This window comes from Typha angustifolia, chromosome 7 (assembly GCF_048772165.1).
Source record: "Typha angustifolia cultivar Huaian chromosome 7, ASM4877216v1, whole genome shotgun sequence".
Lineage (NCBI taxonomy): Eukaryota > Viridiplantae > Streptophyta > Magnoliopsida > Poales > Typhaceae > Typha > Typha angustifolia.
The window spans coordinates 65182-81410 of NC_133245.1; the positions used below are offsets into that span (position 1 = coordinate 65182).

Here is a 16229-nt window from a genome sequence, read left to right on the forward strand (position 1 = left end):
TCGAGCCGAGCCTGAACGACTCGGCTCCGACTTAGGCTCGGTTCAAAATTAATTTCAAATAGTAATTTGATATTTAGGCTTAGCTCGACTTAGCTCAAATTGAGTCAAGCTCGAGCCAAACCTAAGTCGAGCCCGAACTTGGATAGAGGAGGAGGACGAGGCGGAGGAGGAGGCGATGGAAGAAAATGCTGGCGAAAGAGGAAGAGAAAAACGATTGATCACCACCAAAAGAAAGAAGATTTTTTTTATTATTATTATTTATTTTTTAAATAGTTGGTTATTTAAAGAGTTAGTAGTATTTGAAAAATAAAAATTAGTGATTGATGGGAGTAACAGTGGCTACGAAAAATAAAATAGCAATTAGGCCGATCATATCAATAGAATAAGGAGGTATAAATATTTAAGAGAGTTTTGTACTCTTTGCCATGTGTGAATGGAGATTAAAGAAGTATATTAAAACATTAATATATATTTTTATAAGAGAGAATTCTTGCATATACGATCTATAGCTCAAGAACAAGGAGAGATCAATGCAAACATTGATAGCCTTAGAGTGTGTTGTGCTCAGAAAAGAGGATAAACTATACCAAAACAGATTGAGATGGTTCAGAATGCACCGAAAGTCCGAACCCCTCCAAAATAAAACGAACAGTGGGAATTATTAGTAACAAAAAGGATCTCTCAATTCAATCAATTATCTTACACTGAATACAACCGAATGGAGAAAAAAAGATCTATATAACAAACCACATATACTGATATACACAGTGGTGGTGGTTGTTATATCCAGTTTCTTATCAGATCCGAGTATAAAAGTTGAACATAGTAAGCCTTTCAGTTTTCATACGCAAAAATACTAAAGTTGAACATAGTAAGCCTTTCACTTTTCATACGCAAAAATACTACATCATCCCTTATTCCCTGACCACGCAAGATGAAAAGATCTTGATCACATTAATGAATATAAAACACCATGCAAAACAGAAGAAAAATTTCTGGAGAACTAAAATGCTCTCTGAACCCTGGATTTTGGCATCTCAGATAAATTAGAGATGACCCCCTCCGTTGCTATGCCAGCTCTGTTGCAATACATCAGCATAAACTAAGAGACAAAAGCCTGGTATTACTGAAAATAAATGACATCTAATAGACAGAATGCAAATCTTGCTAGCAACCATTCAATAATCCATCCAGCCAAAATAAATATCAGAAACATCATTGTCTTCAGAGAAGCTAAAGTGGATGATGTACCTCTGTTGACAGTCGATGTAAAAGAAATACTTTGAGACATACTCTACAAAACTTTTCTTTTCACAGCATTGATACAAGTAATCTACATCTAGATAGCCTGTAGGCTGTAAGGGGAACACTGATAGAAAGTTAAACATAAGGGTACCTTTTATCAGTTCTTTTGTCAATGTCAACAGTTCTACAAGGTTCACAAAGCAGCACCTCCACAACTTATATACATCCAAACAAGAAATGTATGAGCAGAACCACACTTTGGAATAAGAAAACAAATCTACCTTTAAATCTCCAGATAGTGAGATACAAATAAATCACAACGGACTCTGAGAATATTGATATATTCAAAGATTCAAAGGAAGAGAGAGAGAGAGAGAGAGAAGGAAGAAAACTAACTAATGAGCTTAGTTGGGCATTACATTCATCTCCTATTCTTAACCTGTGAAGTTACTTGAGCCCACACTTGAAAGTTGGCATGTTAGCAATAGAACAACGGGAAAACTTTGCAATTCTATGACTATACACAAATATGCTGTTGGTTAGTACTCCATCCTCAATGCCTTTCTGATATACCAGTTACTGGGATCTCAACCCAATGGAAAACTGAGTAAAAGAAACCGCTTTATGATCCTAATACATACAGAACAGATCCAACTACTTCCATTCTTAGTGATCATCTTCTAAGCTGCTGACCAGATTGAATACTGAATACACCTAAAACTAGTTGGAGTGTTTAGCTGTCAATGCCATCTAGACAAGAAGAGTGCAAAATTTGCGGAAAAGAATGTGATTTCTACACCATGAACAAATACTTCAAGTCCTCAACTGTCAAGCGAGTCTGACGAGAACCAGATTCATCCTCGCCAAATGCAGAAGCAACCATCTCTCTTTTCTTATCCTGCAATGCATTTTTTATAAATGAGTACCACAATCAAAGTATGCCCTGCAGATATGCTTGTGGAAGATCATGAAATTCATGAAAATTAAACTTTGCCAAAAAAAAATGCTGCCATTGAAGGACCATACTCACTTAAAGTCTCACATTCCTGTCAGAAGACAGTCGGACGCAAATATAAGAGAACAATTGTGAATCGCAAAACGGCACACGAAGTTTGGCATTAAATTTTAAATAAATATCTCACTCGAATAGATCAAGCAAAGAAATCAGGCAGATTTTAAAAATCAACATCAGTCCAACTAGACATCACACCCGGTTGTCAAAAATTTCACAGTAATGTGTTATACGTTTCCTATCACTGCTGCTGTAACTTTCAAAAACTAAAAATACTTTATACCCTACATTAAGTTCAAGAAATACCATGAAGCATTGCCTACATGTATCAGATTTCAGCACGACATTGCATTACAATGTGCCTTCCAATATATTCTAATGTTCATGTGTTTTCTTTGAACAATTGTAATAAATTTCTACTTATTTCTCGTCTTTTCAAAGGAGAATTCTACAATGCTTCTTACAGGCAAAATATTTGGATTTTCTTTTTCACAAGGGTTATGACATCAATCTTCATAATTATTTTCAAGTATACTATTCATTCCTTCCCTGCTCCATTTATGCATCTTATAAAATTAAATAATTCTCACATCAGAAAAAGAAATTAGCCTACATATACACCGTTCTATGCCCTATGCAGTCCCTCGACCATCAAACATACAAGGCTGCCTTTTAGAACACCAATAGCTGCTTACGATGACACTCCAATTGATACATATGATGCATATGCATTGCTAAGAGAAGTGAAACTTGACAAATGACGAAGGCCTCACTACTACCCAATTAATAGCTACAATCATATCCTTGAGGTTACTTAGACTGATCTCAATTTTGATCTAAATGTTACCTAGAATACGTTCCATTACCATCAACAACATATACTACATTCAAAGGCAATTCTGTTGAGGCTACGCACAAATCACCCATTCACAAGATACCGTATACCAAATTATTTAAGTTAAACTTAACTCTGTCCGAGGCCAACTATTAGGGACACTTTTGAGGCTAGGCCTTCCTAACATTTACTATTAGGGTCACATTCTGCCTAAAATAGAAATATGTACATTAAAGGTGCACATGCAAAATTAAGAATTCCAGTCTATAAAACTATTGGAGTTCTTGCTCTATTATTGGGTTTGTGCAGGAGATTAAATTTCTCTTCATCATGAATTAGAACTAGAAAGAAGGATCTAAAGATGTACTCGATGTTTGTGAAATTACCTGGAGAGCTAATATGCGATCTTCAACTGTGTCTTTCACTGTTAAGCGTGAAACAGTGACAGGACGTGTCTGGCCAATACGGTGTGCTCTATCAATTGCCTGGTCTTCTGTCGTAGGATTCCACCATAGATCTAGCAGAAGGACATGACAAGCTGCCACCATATTTAATCCAAGACTTGCAGCTTTCAAAGACATAATCATGACAGTAACCTATCATACAAAATTAAGGCTATAAGGAAAACAAGAACAAGAATACAAGAATACAGGATGAATAGAGAAATAATTATATCTGACTGGAAGTTTTTAACAAACCTCAGGAAGCGTGTTAAAATCTTTAACAGCTTTCTCCCTAGCAGCAACAGACATTGTCCCATCAAGTCTTCTGTACTGTATATAAGAATCTTTCAAAGGAACTTCCAACAAATCCAGCATCCTAGTCCACTGAGAAAAGACAATGGCCTTTTCTGTAACTAGACCTTCTGAACATCTATTTGAATCAGAGTGTTTCCCGTTGCTTGTCTCAGAAGAACATCCCAATGAAACAGTACTCGCTGCATTTTGTGATGATACTGTAATTCCATCATAAGATTTTCTGCAATTACTAGTTTGGGAATTATCCAATAGAGGAAGTGATTGCAAAATCTCTAGAGCAGCTTTAACCTTAGATGAATCATAAGATGACCTATTTGCAGACAGCTTTTCTGCATGTTCCATTTCTTTACCAGAAAAGTGAGAACAGTCATCTCCACTTAAGCCAGAAAGAGAGCTTGTTAATGTGCCTCTAGAAAATAATGAAGAAATACTCAATCGGAATTTGCAGCTGGCAGCCGGACAGATGCTGTCATCCCCAGTAAGATGCTCACAAATGCACTGGTTGCAAAAAACATGTCCACAGATAGAAACAACAGCATCTTCAGGGGCATCCTGCAGTAAATGCAATAGAAGCATATAAGTGGTCATTGAACAAAAAATTGTGTCCCCTTTAAATGGCCCCAGATAGTTGGGGTTGGCATTTCATTGATTTTGCTCTATTATGGGATCAGCAATCATCTACTAAAGAAGATCAGAAGAACAAGAAAATTGAAAAACAGAAGTGGGGAAGAATAGAAATGCAAAAAATTTGGTCAAAACTCATATTTCATATTTGCAGCTGAAATTTCAAAGATAAATTGCAAAAAATTTAATTTGAGATCAACCATACATCTAGGTGGACTCCAAACTACTTCTTCAGGACATTTTGAAATTGAGGAAACATTTCCAAAAATCCAAAGATCCAATTTAATGATTTCCCTTAATTTTCTATTAGTTTTGCTCAATAAGCTTGACACCCACCAGTGTGGGGGTGTCCTTTGCATGCTGCCCCAGGCCATGTGCGAGCACCTTGCTGAGACTGTAAATACCGACCAGTATGCCCCATGCTGATCGGCACATACATCCATGGAATTCACATATTATAAATAATAATCAGCCCAACCAGGTTTAAACATGGATGCAATTTTACATCAAAAAGAATGAAAGGTAAAATGTGCTATGCGTGATTGACAACAACCATCCAAGCCCACGCATTGACTTGCCTATATCTGGTGCACAATACATAGGAAACAATCTACAAAAAGTCCAAGATATGACTTCTGAAAGTGAATGCATCCAAGGTAAGACATTTAACCAATATTCATAAAGACTGAATAGTGACTAACATGCAGATTATAAACTTCATGTAGTATGATGAATGAAAAGCTGCTTACATTACAGATTGTACAAATTGCTGAACCAGCTTCCAAGCAACAAATTAGATGTTCTCGCTTCTCTCTTGGAAGTTTCGATGCCATTTCAAGGGAACACCTCCAGACAGAATTAGAATCATATCCTTTAACCAAAAGAGGATGATCACACGCTTGCCGGAGCCGTAAGAGCATTAATAAAATGTTGACATAATTTTGCTTGACAGTGCCAGCAGCAGCGTAAACCTAAATAGGACATATGCTCAGAAAGTGCATATTTATAAATAAAAGAATTCACCTAGGGGTGAAAAAACTTGGAATTAAAAGAAAAGGTGAAATCAAAAACTAAATCTGAATTGAAGTTCAGGGAAGCATGAAGCAAGCAGTAATAAACAGAATTATGAGATGTTGTACAAGAAGAAAACCAGATATCGAACTGCCCCAGAAAAACATGCATATACCCATATAATAAGCCAAGAAGTCTCAAGCACAGATCTGGTCTTCCTTTACATAATAACCAGTTGACAACCATTGTAAACAGAGAAGATGAGATGCTAAAAATGAAAAGCAGATGGTCCAACTACATGACTTCTTTTTCATTACTTCCCTGGCCGTGCCTCGTAGAACGGCAGCATCTGTACTATTGAAATGATTCATCAGTAGAAATGTTCAAACTGGTGCCTCTTCTTCCAATAGTCTAAAGCCACACTCAAGAGATAAAGAAAGAGACTAAATCACCAGCCAGACAAAGCTTTCTTCTTTCTTAGTGCTTTGGCTCACAATAAAGCTAGGGCTCTGATCGCCAACAACCATCACGGAAATGCGAAACATAAGGCACATTCAATAAAATCAACAATATTTAAACCCACCTTAAACTGTTCTCGGGATTCAGCTTCTAGAATGGAATAAAATGCACGTTCCTCCATTGAGAAGTCCACCTTCTTAAGAGTCACAGTCTTTGCTGGCAAAGTGATAATAGGCTTTCCATCAATAAGAGCACCTATAAAAAATAATAAAATTAGAGCACGTCTACTGCATGACGATCCCACCGAACACATCATTTCTTCTGTAGGGCAAGATGTATATAACCTTACAATATTAACTAAAAAGAGAGTTTCCATAAATCAATGACAAGCCTAAAATTGCCAAAGTATTCTTAAAGATTTTTTGGTCGAAATACCAAAGCCTAAACAAAAGTCTGATACTGAAATACCAAAGCCTAAACAAAGTCTGATAATAAACAAAAGCCGACTCAGAACCATATGTTGCCTGATATACAAAAATTGGAACTTTGGGTTCAAAAAGACCTTCTCAAGAATAACAGAATGGCAGAACAAACTGTACAGTAGAGTATGCGCATCTAATGAAGGTTATGTAAATAAAATTGAAATAAGTAAACAAGACAAACTCCAACATGCGAAGCAAACAACGGAAAAATGATAAATAAGTGAAGGAGAAGCCCTTCAACAACCCCTTAACGAAAGATGAAGGAGATGCAGAAAAAATGACGAGGCAGATACCTTAAGACTTTGATTAAAATACAATTTTGAATCTTAGGCAGTGAAAATACATGGAAACAAGACAATAGGTTATACAAAAAGGTAGATTGTTGAGCAAAAAATTCAATTTAAAATATTGAATGCGAAGGGAAATAGCTTCTTAAAGCAAATAAGGAAAAGTAAGGCAATGGCATAGGAAAGATAAACAATAGACATTTACAATAAAAGTAATCCAATAGGAGAAACTAGACATTTCATATAGTTACGTAGATAAAAGATACTAATATATGCACCTGACTGCATGAAATGGAGAAAAGAATGCAGTAGATAGTGTGTGCAGAAAGAAATTGGTGTCATAAACATTATTACAATAATGTAAAAGAATGAGGCTTCTACAATAAGTCTAACTTTACTAGATGATCAATAACTGAGGTAATGAGAATTCTATTAGTTTATTACCAAATTACCCTCTTAAGAGAATTCCCACCAGTTTCTCTAACCCATTCTCTACTCTAAATTTTGGAACACAAATGACTACTCATTCCCTAAATTTGATAAAACCCATATCACGTAAAAGGGAAGTACAAACATATATAATATTTAAATAGTTTAGGGAATGGAATAGGGAATTTGATGTGAATTAATATCAAAGAATGGTTGGTGCGGACATCAGATCTTCATCGTTGATTAGACATCATGAGAAATGGACTTTGATTTTGAGGGCAATTTAATCTCTCTATGTTAAGAAATTTTAGTCTTTTTTATCCTTTAGAGTTTGCCTGTATAGAGGCATGGTACTTCATATTGGAGGTTAATGAATGTTTTGAGATTTAAGATCATCTATTTTGTTACGTTGGTGAATTCCAATACCCCATTGGTGGATTCCGCGAGTTTGTTATTTTGTTCTTCTCCTATCATTGTCCTATATCAATACATTCTCCAAATAAAAAACCCAATTCTCTAAATTTAGAGAATTTGGCTAGAGAAACTGATGGAAATGTTCTTAAGTCTGTGGAGAAGTTTCCAAGAAAATTGAATGTTTCTGAAAAATCCATGGACTATTGACTCAACAGTCCAAAATAAAAGAAATGAGGATCAGCACAAAATTGTCTAGTGAACCACCCTTGAAATATTGTATTGAGGAGTACTGTTATTCAGCCTCAGAGAAAATTAACCAATTCAACTCACCACTTTCTCTGCAAAAGTTGCAGAGCAAAAATCACTACAAAGAAAAGAGCAAATAGAAATTACATCGCCAATGCAGCTAAAAGCACTTTTTATGTAGATGACGTAGATTACTAATCTCTCTTTACCAAATAATAGGAGTCATAACCATCAAACCCCTACTTAGTTCATGAATCATAAACCAGATAAGCCTGATCTATTTGAAGTGATGCCACTTTTTCAAAAAAAAAAAATAGATAGCCTATTCCACTCCATTCAGCTGGTCAAATTCTTCAATTTCTTTGATTGACCAAAATGATCTAATGGATTTATTCTGCTACTTATGCCGGCCTATCCCCCAACCCCTCCATTCCAATATCCAAATGACAAAGATTGAAACTTACCTCAAAGATGTCTAAATATTTTATGTTGGTTAACCAAGTCAATCATATATGAAGAACTAGTTGCTTGCATCCATTCAGATTTACAGGGTTTAGAAATATGAGGAATGCTCTAACTCCACATGCATGAAAGTTTGTTTGAATATCATCTTATAATGATCAAATGTATGTGACATTGACTGAAGCACAGCCCACAACTACAGAAATTAGAACTCATTCAAGAAAGTTAGGGATCAAGTGTGAATGCTTTCAACTAAATCCCAAATTTCAAATTCACAAAATCTTAGTCTGTAAAAGTGCTTCTAGTACAAGATTCTGTCATGTTGTTTTGAAACGATGCATGATTGGTGTAATCTAAAGATGCTAGCTTGCATAAGATAATAAATTCACCTTTAGTGCGACGTAACATTATTGTCTTCAGGACAGCTTGAAGCTTTTTGTAGCCATTAGTGGGATTCCTGCTGATTGGCACCTTTATCATGGAGCAGAATGACTTGTAAACAGCGTAAGGATCATATCTGAGAAATCTAAAATAGCTGTAAAGATCATCAACTGCATTTTGTATGGGGGTGCCAGACAAGCACCACCTTCTTTTGGCTCGCAAACCCCAACATGCCCTAGCAACTTGAGTCCTGTGATTCTTAATGCTTTGTGCTTCATCCAGTATAACCCTGAACCATGCAACTCTTCCAAGAGGTCTAGTAGCAGACTCAAGCAAAGCATTCTCCATTATGTTCCCATCTTTTAGATTTTTGGAACTTGAATTTTTCCTCTTTTTACCACTTAAAGATCCCATGGGCTGACCAAATGCATCATGCTTCCCTTTCTCTTCATCATCTTTATCAACAAGTGGCTGCTTTGGGACTTCCATGCTTACTATAGCATATGTGGTTAGTACAACATCATACTTGGCAAGCTCATAGGGATCCTTTGTTCTATTACTTCCATGATATACTAAAAATGATAAATTAGCTTTGCCAGTAACTTTGTTTTGCAGTTCCTCAGCCCACTGTCGAAGAACACTTGTGGGGCAAACAACCAAAGTTCCGGCAGCTGGTCTGCTCTTCACCATCATAACAGGGTTCTCCCTCTTCACTGGACAACTCGTATCCACTGGACTAGAAATTCGTGGATGCTTAGTAGCACCAGGCTCTGAGACATCAGCAATATCATCGTCTTCCAGGTTCAATGCTTCATAATTATTTTGCTTGTCCATTCCAGAAGATCGAAATGATGATGATCTCTCCATCAAAATTAGTGCTATTGTAGATACTGTTTTACCCAAACCCTATGGTAGTGGATACCCAATTAAAATTGTCTAGCATTCTTTAGCAATAGAGAGAGAAAAAATTATCAACAAACCTGATCATCTGCGAGAATCCCACCAGAGCAGTGTAAGCTGGCAGTCTCCTTTTGCATCATCCATGATAAAGCTATTCGCTGTGAAAAATGATGAGTTTGTCATAAAGAGGAAAATCAACAGTGAATGAGATCATACAAAGGTAAATCCAACTCAGACCTGGTGTCTCAGAAGAGGAACAGCTAAAACTCCTTCAGGTGGGCTAGCTTCAGACTTCGGCTGAGAAAGATCCTGTCATACAACTCCAAAGGTTAGTCCAACATATCCTACAATGCGAGGAAACAGAGCAGAACAGTTGAAATTGGAGCCACAAAAAAGAACTAGGAATCAAAATATAGGAAAATTCATTCATATTTCATTATTTCCTTGCATTTCATGAGGATAATTCAAACCATACTAAGAATGGTTAAAAGTCTTAACATGCTCACAGAAAATGTAATACCAGGTTGGAGAGAAATATAAGATATATTTAGGATGATGTATGAAGAATAACAAAAGCTAATTTAAAATCTACAACTCCAAGAGTTCAGTTGTCCTGTCAAGTACTCCTCTTTCTCTTTGGCTAAATATTATATCTTCCTAGAAAATAATTGAGGAAAAGGAGGATACAATCGGAAAAAAAAAATTTGAGTGGGTGGGCCAATTAGTTAGCTCAAAATTTGAACTAAGATAGTAAGAGGCTTTAAGCCCTACCTCCCTGCAATAGATTTATGCAAAAACACTATTTAAAAGGATACAAAACATAAACTCAATGCAATCTCAAATCTGATTTTCATGTCAATATCATTGTAGAGGTAGGTTGGAATAACTTCTACCATTGACTGACTGAATGTGCATTACTTAATAGCTTTGAAAATGAAGAGGAAGATGGATATAGAAAAGCAAGAACAAAGAAGATAGAGAGTAAACAAATGTAGCAATTGCTCACTAACTCAAAAATTATACATCATTAGCTACTTGGCAAATTATACATCCCTAAGCCATTCAAACAAGGATTTTATGATATTGACCATAGGGAATCAATAGTCAAGCAAATTAGCTATCTGCAGGGATGTAGCCTTGGAGAATGTTTGGTCAAAGGGCAACCTTGGGAAATGATTGGTCCCATATTCTCTGGTTAACGCCACATAAAAGCAAAAAGTTATATATTATGGCCTTATTCTCTGATTCAGTAACCAAACAACAAACTAACTTTTTTCTCCTAATCAAGTTCAGTACCTAATAAATAAATAGACAACAATATATAAATTTTAATATTCTTTCAAATTAATTAGACATGACTCAAATCTATCAATTTCTTGTCTTGTCAATCTTAAGACTCCTCTCTCATCTTCTCCCTCTCTCTCTTTCAAAATATTCATATTTTGTATTATAAATATATCGTCTTATATGAATGTGTCAAATCATATCCAGTCAAACCTCTCCTCTCTCCCTCCTTTTTCTTCTCTTTCACCAAAAACTATCAAATCATGTCTAATCGAATCTCTCTCCTTTTAAAATATACTTAAGCCCACAAATGGCTAGTATAGACATCATATAAGCCAGCAAATTTTTTCAAATATGCACTTAAGCTCGCAAATAACTATTATAAAACCTATAAAACAGTAAATTCTTTCAAATATACACTTAAGCCTGCAAATAGCTATATAATATTATAATATTATAATATACGAATATTATAATAGTATAATATCATAACATTATAATATTCATATATTATAAGACACCATATAATATTTATATATTATAATAATGACCACTATCATGACATGAAAAGGATATATTTGTCCATCAAATTTCTATATTATCTATTTCCCTCCAAAACTAACAATTTTTTAACTTTTTCACATCACATTATAAATAATAAATACACTCTTAGCCTAGTTCAAAACCAAATATCAAATCACCTTAACCTAATTCAAGATATCCAAATCAAAACTCAGAAAATGGGGTCAGTTAATCTAGTTCAGAGCTTAATCTCAAACCGAACAAGGCGCAGAGTAATAGATATTATAAAACTAACCAAAAGAAATAGAGATGATTGTTTATAAATTACCGCGAAGAATCTACACAACAAATTATAATTCTAATTAAGACAGAACAAAAAATGCAGCAAAATATTTTCTTGCTAAAAAAGATATATAAGAACCATGTTTCAATTCTGAAAGAAAACGAACAGCATTGTAGACATTCATTAGTTCTGCAAGTAAAATATAATCATCAGATTAAAAGAGCATGTTGACTAACCTGCAATGCAAGACGAAAAGTTAGTCTCTCATCTTCCTTAAACCTCATGCCTCCTAATTGGGGGATGTATGGGTCACCATATACAGATTGTTGAGACACTCTATGGACTGGTAGAAGTTGTGGCTGGGCAGGATCACTGATATCATCAAGAATACACAAATCGACGTCATCATCGTCATCCACACTTGAACAGCTTCTTGCAGGATTCCTCTGAGCAATATTACTACCTTTAGGAACATTATGTTGTTTATGGCAAGATGAAAGCATCTCATCTCGCCTCGCATTCTCTGAGGATGTGACTTGCTTCTCGCTATAGAGGTACACATCAGAATCAGCCAAAAAATGTCTTGTTGTATGAGCTAAAGATCTATGAACATTTTCAGAGGAAGAGTTTCTACTTGAGGGTAGTGGCGAAGAATCTGTACTAGATTCGCTCCTAAAAAATATATCCTCATAATGGTTCCTGTCATAAGATAAAGTTCCTGATGAAGATGCATCAAAATCTGAGAGCCGGCGCTCCGATAAAGAGGTATCAATTAATCCTTCCTGCGTATGTAACTGCATCTCACTGCTTATACATAAATTTTGAGACAGAAGCAGCTGATTCTTCCATTTATCATCCTTCAGGTGAATCATCGGTTCCTTTTTATATGATACAAATGGCTGAGGAATTTGTTCCGACAGGAACTGGCCTAATCCAATTTCGATGTTATTAGTAGCAGATTCTCTATTTAATGTCAAACAACTACCATCTGCATTGCACAGTATGTCAGTCGCCTCACCAAAGTCAACCTCAGAATGAAATGTATCTGCTAAATTTGCATCATTCCCAATACATGGATGTCTTGTCATTGATGCACAAAGATTTCTCTCCTCCACAACAGAACTGGGAATTGGACCTGCGTTTATAGCATCACTTAAACCAAATTTCTCTGTCAACATATTCCGCAATGATTCTGCAATAACAATATGGAGACAACTTTTAGTGGCCCAACAAATTACCATATTATTAAGTGAACTACAGCAACAAACAAAGAACACTCACCTGTTCCACCATTTTGCAGCAAACAGAGAGCTGACATATTACTTGCATTTGATTCAGACTCTCTCACACCTTGTTGTAATGAAATTTCACCATCCATTTGCTCAGAGTCCCTTCCTTCATCTCCATCTAGAAAGAAGTCATTCCCAAAATCTTCGTATTGTAATGGAGGTGAACTTGCTCCTTCAGCAGCACCAACGGGCACACTAAAACTTGCTGTATTATTCAGCAACAGTTGGCAGTCAATATTGCCAGTTAACAAATTATCAAAGGAATCAATAACTGAACCAATAGATAGAGAGTTGGATGGTACAGTTGAACATAACCAGTTTGGTGAGTAACCTGAAGGAGAAGTGTGAAAGCTCCTAGAGAAAGTATGTTGTGTACCATCAGTGATTGGGAGAGAGTAAGAGCTAGAAGTTAAGTGGTTAAAACTCTCTTCAGCTTGGTAAAGCCCTGAGAAAGTTTCTTTTAGGCAGTCTGATGCCCCCACAGTACACTGACTAGATCCTAGTTCTTTACCAAAACCCTCCAAATCTTCTGAATTTTCAGAAACATTTAACCAATGGTGTAGAAGAGAGAGAGAGAGAGGTCAGGTGAGGCCTTATAATTTAACACCCGGAAAAAAAAAGAAAGGTTTCACCATGCTTTACCTTCTTTCAATTGAAAGACCTTCTCCGAACCAATAGGATCAGCTTCTGGTGTCCATTGTACTAAACTTTTTTGAGCGATCTGTAGATTATAATTACAAATTTAGCAAAAACAATCATAGTTTATTGCATTATGAAGACGGAAAAGTTTGCAACAATAAAACATAAATAATTCACAAGTCAAAACAAATAACATATGACTGAGAAAAGTATTGATGTGTGGGTTTATAAGACTTACGGGTGCAAATAGCTCGTGAAACAAAATACAAGCTCAAGCTTGACACATTTATACATGAGTTGAGCTTATTTTGGCTCATCTAGCCTTGAGCCAAGCACAAAAAGCTTGTGAGCAGTCCTCCCCAGAGACTGCTCACCAATGAAGTCACCAGGGTTACAGGTATTTTTCACTTTATTATATGAATATTAATCAATCTCCAAATCATAAAATGCTATTTTACATGAGACAAGTAAAATACCTTTCAACTAACATATGCAGAAATACAGAATTAATATGAAAAAATTGTACAACCTCAAGCTTGGTTAGTTTGTCAATGAAGCTAATTGACAGAGGATTATCGAACCAAACTTCAAGCCAATGAATATCTCTCATAGAGGCATTCTCCCCAATAACATTATTTACGTTCTGTGGATCTCATGACGCATATTCAATAATATTAACCAAATTGCAAAACAATACTGGCTCATGAAATGTATTAAGATGTTAACCAAATTTCAAGCCAATAATAGGCATTCTCCTCAATGGCATTACTTAATATTACGGATCTATGACATTTATTACCATGAAATCAAAGACTAACATATTATGGCAATGGATTTATGTAACCAACTAATAACAAATATCGGCAAATTTCTTCCATATTCATCTCCATTTAACCAAGTTACCCTTTCTGGATTTTATGCAGCTTCCATTCCATCAACTTCATTTTTCAATACAAAAGCAGTACAAAACTTTCATGTAGAAAAGCTTGATATTCCGCTTCACAATACGAATCCATAAAAGGGAAAATTCGTGGGCCCCCTTCTTTACTCCTGCAAGCATCCCGAGTATACTTAAAAATCGACGTTATAGTGCACTATGCAACTACCACCTAGAAATACATAATGAAGTATTTAACCTAGCAATTCTTTTGTAGTCAGATACAGTGACCCTGAAGTATCTAGGATTCTATGGCTAACGAAAGGGCAAGAGGAGCCACAGCATTATCCCCTTATAAGACGCACTTCCTCAAAGGGTCAGAATCTGGCCAGACAAAATCTAAGATACCTTAGCCTAATTATTAAGCAGATCAAATGATGTCAAGCAACTCTGCCAGATCTATGTTACTATAAGTGGAAAAGAGGCTACCAAGAGAAAGTAAAATAAAATATCCTACGCACTGTGCCACTGGAATCAGTCATTTGGCCACTCCTAACGACAATTCTCATGAAGTTCGTATGATTTAGTGAAGAACAGGATAACCTCTTCCGTTTACTTAAAAAATTATGGCACAGAAGGGTCAGAATTCCATCTCTAACCCACCAAAGCTTCCAAATCATTATGCTATTCTTCCTTCCCATGCTAGCAAACAAAGTGAACAGGACCATAGCAGGTAACAGCAGATAACCAATGAGCAAAGAAAAATAGATATAGTTTCAAAATCAGAGAGAACTATGCACTCGTCGAGAAATCAAGAATTGAGACGGAGAACCAAAATTATTGATATCCTAAGGCGAAAAGTTAAAGATCAAATAGAGGAGGGCAAGATCTGAGGTACTCACAGGAGAAAAGGTCTGCGATGGGGGAGGTTCTTCGTCGAGGATGGCAAAGAAATCACCGAGGCTGATGGATAGATTGTCGTTGTATACGGCATCGTTAACAAGATCGGGATCCGAATCGAAGGAGGGGACTCGAGGATTCAGCATCGCAAAAGATCATGTGGAACGCAAGACCTTAAAAGGTACCTTCTTCCTTCCTCCTTTCTCCTCTCCCCCAATCCAAATTCTTCAAATAGCTTCCTCGCTTTCCTCGGAGCCCTAATTCGATGTATACATATATGAGATCGAGACAGAGAAAGAGAGAAGAGGAACGTGGAGGGAAGAATCGCAGGAGAGATGGAGTTGGGCGAGTTTTAATAGGAAGGTGGAAGAGCCGAAGATCGAAGATGGAAGATGGGAAAGCAAAGGAAAAAAGAGGGAAGAAGAGTTGGTGAGGGACGGAAAAGATGGGGTCATGTATTTGTATATTATTGTTATCAAATAATAATAACAATAATTTCCGAGTGGTTTCCCGAATCACGCGTCAACCCAAGTGATAAAGAAATTAACAAGGGAGGAAGAGGCCAGTATTTATAACGAAATTAGTGTACCACCACCACTACCACTACCACCACCACCCATGAGCTCGCATTGGATTCTAATTGGACTCGGATACATACTACTAATCCATGGAATCCAACGTACAGTTCACGGGTATCTTTTGAGTATATAACAGCCCGTGTATATTTTCCTACAATCTGATTTATCATACAATACATATTATAACCAACTGGATACGACCCAGCTTCTCGGAGCGGATCATGCCAAATGCTGGATTATAGAATACTTGTATTTTGCGGTTGCCGGCGGTGATTGATAGCCACTGTATATGAGTTCTTTTTTTATTTCTAT

General features: G+C 36.2%; 1 protein-coding gene across 2 annotated transcripts; it reads right to left on the reverse strand.

The window, feature by feature from the left end:
- Positions 1-1293: 1293 nt before the first annotated feature.
- LOC140762052 (helicase-like transcription factor CHR28) lies at positions 1294-15785 on the reverse strand. Of its 2 annotated transcripts, XM_073099654.1 has the most exons (13): positions 15342-15785; positions 13566-13644; positions 13255-13452; positions 12916-13128; positions 11871-12826; positions 9783-9854; positions 9626-9703; positions 8654-9551; positions 6069-6199; positions 5224-5445; positions 3791-4402; positions 3479-3688; positions 1294-2143 (listed from the first exon to the last, which is right to left on the reverse strand). In XM_073099654.1, the coding sequence occupies exons 1-13, from the start codon at positions 15483-15485 to the stop codon at positions 2039-2041; spliced, it is 3918 nt and encodes a 1305-aa protein (XP_072955755.1). In that variant the 5' UTR covers positions 15486-15785; the 3' UTR covers positions 1294-2038. The 2 variants fall into 2 exon arrangements, with proteins under 2 accessions (XP_072955755.1, XP_072955756.1); XM_073099655.1 differs by lacking the exon at positions 13255-13452 and having other exon boundaries at positions 15342-15784.
- Positions 15786-16229: the final 444 nt, after the last annotated feature.